The 8,421-nt window shown below is 42.5% G+C and overlaps 1 protein-coding gene across 1 annotated transcript; it reads left to right on the plus strand.

Moving 5' to 3' along the window:
* Nucleotides 1-2,895: 2,895 nt before the first annotated feature.
* Nucleotides 2,896-7,985, plus strand: LOC119062802 (carcinoembryonic antigen-related cell adhesion molecule 21-like). Its single transcript, XM_037163865.2, has 3 exons — nt 2,896-2,998; nt 3,872-4,222; nt 7,705-7,985. The coding sequence occupies exons 1-3, from the start codon at nt 2,935-2,937 to the stop codon at nt 7,983-7,985; spliced, it is 696 nt and encodes a 231-aa protein (XP_037019760.2). The 5' UTR covers nt 2,896-2,934.
* The last annotated feature ends 436 nt before the right edge of the window (nt 7,986-8,421 follow it).

The raw sequence follows: 8,421 nt of genomic DNA on the forward strand, positions 1-8,421 counted from the left end.
TGCACAACAGGTGCCCTTCCCAAGGACAAAATACTAATATCTACTGGGCTCTTCTCTCCACCGCCAATTGGAAAGACATCTCTCAATGCCAGAGATTTGTGGAAAGGAAACAAAATATTTATTTAATGCTATTTAGGCCTAATGCCTCCACTAAAATATCAAAGTCCTTTAGGGTATACACCTACACCCACACAGCTCCCGCTTCTCCCACTGTTCCAACTCCAGGTACCGTAAATCAGGAAAAGAGCACACGTCTGTGTTTGAGACTGCTGGCACCATCAGCTGTGTCACCGTGCAGGCAGAATCTCTCTCTAGTTAATCCAGAGTTATGTGGTACCCTCTCATGGTCCTCTGGCAAGAGTTCTTTGTACCCAGTTTCAGTGGGTACAAGTCTCTCTTGCTTTCCAGGTCATGTGGCCTAAGGGGGCACCCCAAAGCCGTGTGGGCCTCTTCTATCAAAGCTGCAGGGGTTCACACTCCACCAAAAGCATGTGGCTTCCTTCTTCACCTGGCTGCAGGGATCTCCATTCTGGCAAAGCTGCATGGTTTTCACTTCACCTGAGAAAGAGGGGGTCTGCACTCTGCCAAAACCACGTGGCTCCCTCTTTCACCTCACCAAGAGGGGGTCCTCACTCTGCTGAAACCGTGTGGCTCTCCCTCTAATGGCTGCTGTGTCCGGCTTTTAAATTCTTGCACCCATCTTCCTTTGTACCCCTATTTTCGACTCCTTCCAAGATCAGTTACACCTCCCAGTATTTCTGTATTATTGCAAGGTTACTGGGCTGCCTCTGTTAGTCTGGGCAGTAATCATCCCATGTCCTAGAGCCAATCTTCTCCAAGCTCCCACGCAGGCACTGTAAATTGGGGGACCTGCCCCCAGGTACATCTTGGGGGAAGTGACTTAATCCCCCTAGCTCCAAGCCTGGCCACTGCCATTTAACATATCCAAGTGACCCGCCAAAGGCTACAGATATGCCAAATGACCATGCCATGGATTAGCTGCAAGGCTGTGGCTGTACAAAAACAGCCCTGCATGTTCCTGCTCCATGTGTCCCCCCAACTCACACCTGTGGGGGAAAGGAGTGAGGACATCTTATATGTCTCTCCAATATTCCTATACACCTTGAATTCTGGACACCATTCCAAATCTTTTTTTTTGGAGGCCCCCCTTGGCTGCACCCTGTATCAAGACCACAGAGTCTTTATGTTATTGGATCCTCTGCACACCTTCTCTGTGTCCTGTAAATGAGAATTATCCTGTACCCAACAACATAAAAAAATATGTATTTCTCCATTTTGCCTTTTATTCAGTTCTAGAGATTTCTCTGCTATGTTTTCTCTCACCTCCTAATAGGTTTTATGGAACCATGTTCAACATCTACTTTGGTTATAATATAAAATAAGCTACAAAACCGACTTCACAGAAATTGACAGCTCACTCCCAGACATATGTCAGTTTGGCTCAGATAAACTCATTAAATTGATCTATAGATTTGAACATTTTTAAAAATTATTTTCACAGGGTCTTAGAGCATCTTCTCCCTTACAGGGTTCTGTGCTGCTCTATTCCTCATGAATGGCATTATCCATGGAAGGTGAGGTGACCACAAGAAAGCTGCCCAGCTAGAATTCAGAGGTTCTCCCAACAGCCAGCAACACAAGAACAGGCCAAACAAATAGATGTGGAGAGGGGTGGTTGACATGAAGCTGTCCCCTGAAATAAAGAAAGACCAGAGGCACCCAAATTTCCCCACAGTCCTTTCTTTGGGGGACATTAAGGACACTTTCCACTTCATAACCCAAAACTTCAGGTCCAATGGAGACTCCTGGTTTTGCATGTTTGTCCTGGTAAGCAACAGCCAGTCTGGTGACAATTTGAAATAAGAGATGGGTCCTTTCTGCAATTATCATCAAGCTTGACACCTGCTCGCACCCAAGAGTCATCTCTGTGACCTTCTTGCTGGGAGGAAATAAAACCTCAGAACACTTAGAACATGGAAGGAACCCAGTGCCTAGTGGGTTTTTGTTTTACAAACAGAAATAATCCAGGTTTTCTAGGACACCTATGGCTCTCTGAGTGATGCTGACAGTCTTAAGACCAAGTCACAGTAATGGTCAGTGTTGGCCTTAGTGTGTCATGCTCTCAGGGATGCATGTGCCCCCATCAGCCTTGCTATAGCAAGTGTACCCTACAGGTCAGTTGGATCAACCTCTCCTGACAGCTGGTCAGATGCAGAGTCTCTTACCTACTGCAGCTCAGAATCTGTAGTATAACAGAAACTGGAGACATCATCTCTGCACAGGAGAGCAGGACAAGTTGTTCTACCTGTGATCATATTAAGCAATCACAATTTGAATGGGCACCCATAATACCTGGAGAGCTGTTGAATGCATTTTTAGGATTTCACTAGGAAATAGAGATGTTTACAAAGTTTCACAGGGGATCTGATGCACAGGAGGGGTGACATCATTTTGATGGCTTTTTCAGAGTTAGCTCTAGAACTCCTGCTCTGAAGGGAAAAGTCTAATGTGAAAGAGAGAGAACTGAGGGGGAGGCTACTGAACAATGAACAGGTATCTATGGGGAATGCCTGAAACCCAGAACCCTTAGGCTTTTGTTTTTCATAAAACAACATAGGAGTGTGTGTTTATGTAAGTGTAGTATAGAAGTTCTCAGGGAACAGGAGTTTAGAGGAGCAATACTGTTTACAATGTATAAGGGTAGCAAAAATGACAGATGGTAGAGGGAGGGTAATGAGCCAATACCAAACCCTCAGCCCACATGACAAGAATAGTGAACATACCTCAGAACAAAGCTAAGTGCATGAGTGGGGCACACAGCAGACTGCATCATTCTGGACAGAAGTGATTGTGAGCTGTACCAAAGCTCAAGCTTCTCTCAAGGAGGTAGCCACAGAAGGGACAACATACACCATGGGGTCCTCTTCAGTGTCTACCCACAGAGGACTCATCCACTGGCAAGAGGTCCTGCTGGTTGGTAAGTAGGAAAAAATTCCTTGGGGTAGACTAAGGATCTAACCCAGACACTGGCTGGGATCTGCTGAAGAGACCAGTGCTCTGAGAAAAGAGGGAAGGCTTCTGTCAGGACCTGACAGTAAAGAAAAAAAGAGCAGAGGAGAATGGAGAAGGTGGCTCAGCAAGAGGAAAATCTTGTAATCTGGAAGTGGTGAGAGGTGGGAAAACCCTCAGCTGCTGTGCATTTCCTGTTATTTTTTAGGCTGATATATGGATACATCAGGAAGCACCTGAATAATTGAACCAGCACTGTTAGACATTGTCTTCATCACCAATCTTTGAAATGAGCCAATATATACTGGATGTATAGGACACAAGGATGATGCATTCACTCAAATCCATGTATTTCCAGGCTGTTGCAGCCACTGGAAGTACAAGATGAGACAAACCCTATTTTCATCAAGCCCATGTTGTATGGAGGAGAGAGGGACAAGCAAGGATCTAGATGTGGTTTCACGTACCCACACCAGCCATGAAAAAAGACAGTAGTAGCAGGTCAGAAAGGGGAGGCAGAAAATCTTTAGATAAGGTGATCAGCAAAGGTGCCTTTCAAAAATGCACTTGATTATCAGGTGGTGTGTGAGCACAGTGAATAGGTGACCAAAACAAGCAGCTGGAGAATAGTATTTGAAACCCCAAAATTAAAAGCTTCAGAGGTGCTGATGTAAAAAGGACCAAGAGACCAGAGACCAAAGTCTCTGACCTTGACCTAAGAGAAACTAACTCACTTTCAGACCAAGGCTGAGACATAAAAAGATCCACTCAAAACTCATGGCCCCATCTTTCCACCCCAAAAAGTAGAAAAACATAATGATGCTTTTTTCTTATTTCTTAGTCTCACTCTTAAACTTCTGGAGCCAGCCCACCATGGCCCATGTGAGAATTGAATGGAACGATGCTCTGGAGCAAATGGATGCAGTTCTACGTATCCGCGATCAGCCTCGCAATGCAAAAGTCTTCCTGTGGTTTAGGGGAAGTAACATTGACATCTATAGTAATATTGCATATCTTTTAGTAAACCAAGGAAATTATATAAGAGGTCCTCCAGGTGGACAAGCAATAGTAAATGATGATGGGTCCTTGGTGTTAAAGAATGTCACCATGAAAGATACAGGAATCTACACCTTAATGATCCAACTGCACGGCTGCCAAAGAATGACATCATGTGGAAAACTTACTGTATACCGTGAGTCATTGTTTTCTAACCTCAGGGTGTCAGGTGGGGTAAATTCAACCTCACACACAGGACTCATATACCCTGGACACTTCCCTTGGCATTTGGGTTCAGAGTGAATTTCAGCACTTCATTCAGGACACACAGAAAAAGCAAACTTGCTAAGACCTCAGTTCCCTTCTCAAATTTCAGCCTTGCAGACTGTCAGTGCAGACACAAGGATCAGTTTGATTGGACTAAGTCAGCAGAAGGAGAGCAGACTAATTTCAGTGCCCTGAGCACCTACCTATTCACTTGACCTTGAGAATAACTCTGCTGTACTAGGTCAGAGCACAGTCTGAGAGGCCCCCTGAAATTCTTACACAGCTCAGCTCACAAACCCTTCCCAAAAACCCTGCCCCAGGGATATATACTCCAAGGATCATGATGAGCCTGTGCTGGGTTGGGTTTGGCCTTTTCAGAAGGGCTCAGTATGTAACAGTTTAATGGTTGCCCAACTTACAAGGCTGCTGAGGTGGTCTCTAGTCAGGACTCATGACCAAGACCTGAATGTTGCCAAAAATGGAGTTTGGTCCATCACCTGAGTTTTGTGTGAAGAGCAGAGATAGACAATATCCTTGTAGCTAGCTGGCTATCTTGGGGTTCTCAGGAAAGTTCAGAAGAAGGTCAGCATCCCTAAAAGAAAATGAGAAAAAGAGATGCTTCTGGAAGTTTTTCATTCACCTGGGATGAGCCAGGGGTTCTCTCTGAGAGTTGATTGATAACAGATGCCTCTTTTGAGCTGCTTTTCTATTTCAAGATTTAGGTCAGATCCTCTAAATATTTTATAGTCATTACACTGACACCCTGGCAGCCCAATATTCATTGAGAAGAAACTGAAAAACAGGGAGATACAGTCACTAAAGGATAATCACACACACCAGGAGCAGGTGATCAAGGTCACTAGAAATCTCTTTGTAGTCACAGATTTAATTTCTCTACCTCTGGGGACTTATGAATGACTTTGGATTTCTAAACCAGCAAAGTGATTCAGAGCCTTTTCTCTTAGGTGTCTTCAGTCACAAGAATACATTTTGGTTTGTGAAGGGAAAAATAATGGAGGCAATCTATTTTTACTCTAGAAAAACATTATCTTCAGTAACATTCAAAGTCACTGCATAGATTACCCAGGCATCCACCTCAGGTGGCCCATAAATACCTCCCTGCACTGGACTTGACATCACTTATTTCTTTCCTGTTCTGGTGCAGTCTCTCCCAGCACATATAAGTGAAAAAAACTTTCTTTCTTATTCTCCACACTACCCCTGAAACCAGCTCAGGATGAACAAGCACTCAGTTTCTTTTGATGAATAAGAAAGAAATAAATGGTGATTGAATGAAAGAATGAATGAATGACTCAAAATCTCTTCAGAGCCTGGAACCTGGATGTATAGTCTTTGGAATCCTCACCATAGGGAAGACTTTATTGGTTATAGGAATTAACCATCATCTCAGATCATTTGCTTTTTCTAATAAAATACGACTTGCTATTGGTCTTAGGCCCTGGGGTATTAATAATAATTTTCACATACAGAAGAATTTTAAGGGTTTTTCCAATTTCTGTTTCATAGCAACTTAACACAAATTGCCCACAAGTGCCGAATTTCAGCAAGTGCATGCTGTCCACCTACTCTAAGACACTGATTTTGCATCTGTACAAGTCCTCACCTGCCCTCAAGAGAGAGAGAATGGCTTTAGGGGTCAAGGGCAGGGCACAGGATTCTGTTGCCATTATCAGCTTCTGCCTGTCCTTTTTCCTCTTTGCTAAATCATTTCTTGAACTCTGCTCTATCATGAATTAGCTCACTGGCTCATTTCAGTCACATTTACCTGGAAAGACCTAACCTACCTCTTAGCCCAGAGCTTGAGTAGTCAACTTATCACTGGCTTGCTTCTGTTCTCTATGTGTTATTTCTGCTCAAATCCCATCCAGGGTCTAGGATGTCCTGGGGAATAGTGCTTCCTAGAAACACACCTCAGCTGGGCAATAGATGTCTGTGCAGCTGGAAGGAGTGGCTTCTGGTCAGGCAGGCAGTCAAGTGGTCAGTGAAGAAGCAGTAGAATTGCAGCAGTCTCTGAATCCCTGTCTTATGTGTTTCCTTAACCAACAATGATGCTTAACCGACACCTGAGAAAGTCTGTAGTTCCCCCCAGAAATATAGCTGGAGGACATGCATCCTCAGAGTGCTCTGGTTCCCAAACATGTTCTTGTGATATGCTGACTTGCCTTGTTAGTTCTAAGACTCAAGTTGACTGAGAGGTGAGAGGTACCAACTGTACTTGAAGAAGCTTTTGAAAATATCAAAGGTACCACACAGGGCTTTTTTTTTTTTGTCTTTTCTACAGTGCAAAGTTAACCACAATCAACATCAGAAGCAACAGATTCAACCCTGAGTGTTTTGATTTTCATTTTTGTACATAAAAGTGGTGTTGAGTACCTTCTATAACTGTGTGCCATTTGCATATATTCTTTAGAGAAATGTCTATTGAAGTGTTTTGTTCCATTTTTAAGTAATATTATTTGGTTTTGTGGTTGTTGTTGAGTGTAGATTTTTCAGTGTATTCTAGATATTAACTTTGTTTTTCATATGACTTGCAAAATATCTTCTCACATTTCATGCATCACCTTTCAATGTGTTATGTCGTTTTGAGGAACAGTTTTATTCTGAGAATATCCAAATTGTCTATTATTTCACCTGTGTTCTTAGTGGCACATTCATAAAATCATTGCCATATTCAGTGTCATAATGCTTTTCTCGATAATTTTATTAGCATTTTAAAGGGTTAGGTAAATTTTTAGATTTTAATGTAATTTGACTTAATTTTTGTTAGTTGATATTAATATAAAATTAAATTTGATATAATTTTGACTGAATTTATCGTAGTATCATACAGTTGTCCACATCATTAATATTCATGTGGATATTGTTCTCCAACACCATTCATTATAAAGACTGCATTTTCTCCATTGAAATTCTGGCCTTTCCTTTTTAAAAAAATAATTAATTAACTTTTCAGTGTTGCTCAAGCAGGTCTTTCTTTATTTTCCTGCCACCACGTTTCCCCATCCAAACCACCTCCACCTCCAACCCACAATCCTCTCACTCTTTGGCTTTCTGTATGAGTACTTAATACAGGTTTCATGATGATCTTTCCCCCTTCTTTCCCCAGTTATTCTCCTCTTACCTCACTCTGCTTACTCTCAGTTTGTTCTTTATTGCAGTGTCTCTGGCTATATTTTGCCTGAGGTTATATGGGGACAGAAAGAAGTTGCAGTTTTTTTCTTAATATTGTCATCTGAACTTAGACAATTGACCTCCAAACGCCTGGACCACCATCTGATGACCTTTACATAAGTCACTGTGGGCTGTGAGTGGCTGAGATCTCTGAGGAAGCCAAGTAGCTGTGCATCTGAAGCCCATTCTCAGTGAGTTTCATTCTCTGTTTCTCCACAGCCCATGTGAGTGTGCCCACCCTCCTAGCCAGCAACACCACAGTCACAGAGAATAAGGATGCGGTGGTCATGTCCTGTGACACAAACCATGATGACATCGAGTGGTTTTTCAATGACTCAAGTCTGAAGTACACACAGAGAATGACACTGTCACCTGACCACAGAAACCTCACCATAGACCCTGTCCTGAGATGGGATGCTGGTGATTACCAGTGTAAAGCCTCCAACCCCAGGAATGGTGCAAAAAGTGCTCCACTTAAGCTGGATGTGAAATTTGAGTGACTTTCCTTTTTCCTCTATGTTGTTAAACTCTAAATAAAGTTGTTTCTTACAATATTATAATTAATTCATTCTGAGAGTGCATAGTTCTTAAATATTTACATTGAGTCAATAAACACTAAAAAAATGTGAGCCAACATTGTCATTATTGTTATCTTAAGGTCACATTTCAGACCAACCCCACCTTGGTTTGGATTCATGTGTACCATGCCCACAGTGGAGGGGTCATTGTGACACTGTGTCCCTCAGAGGATGAGCAGTAGTTGTGTAATAACAAATGAGAGAAAGTAAAGAACTCAGCGAATCTGAGCTCTGTGTATCATCCATGAACACATGTGGAGGACACCTGTTGTAGACAATGGGGATGGACAGGAGGACAACAATGTACAGAGCAACAATGATTTTTGTGTTTCTCTTTGATGTCTTTCAAAATACTTCT

Source organism: Artibeus jamaicensis, unplaced genomic scaffold (assembly GCF_021234435.1).
Source record: "Artibeus jamaicensis isolate MK-2021 breed Jamaican fruit bat unplaced genomic scaffold, CSHL_Jam_final scaffold_11, whole genome shotgun sequence".
In the NCBI taxonomy this organism is placed as follows: Eukaryota; Metazoa; Chordata; class Mammalia; order Chiroptera; family Phyllostomidae; genus Artibeus; species Artibeus jamaicensis.

Bases quoted from the DNA above. Each gene is read 5' to 3' on its own strand.
- LOC119062802 (XM_037163865.2), top strand. From the start codon at position 2,935: ATGGGGTCCTCTTCAGTGTCTACCCACAGAGGACTCATCCACTGGCAA. The intron at 2,999-3,871 runs GTAAGTAGGAAA...CTTATTTCTTAG, and splicing joins GCAAGAGGTCCTGCTGGTTG to TCTCACTCTTAAACTTCTGG. The intron at 4,223-7,704 runs GTGAGTCATTGT...GTTTCTCCACAG, and splicing joins TGGAAAACTTACTGTATACC to CCCATGTGAGTGTGCCCACC.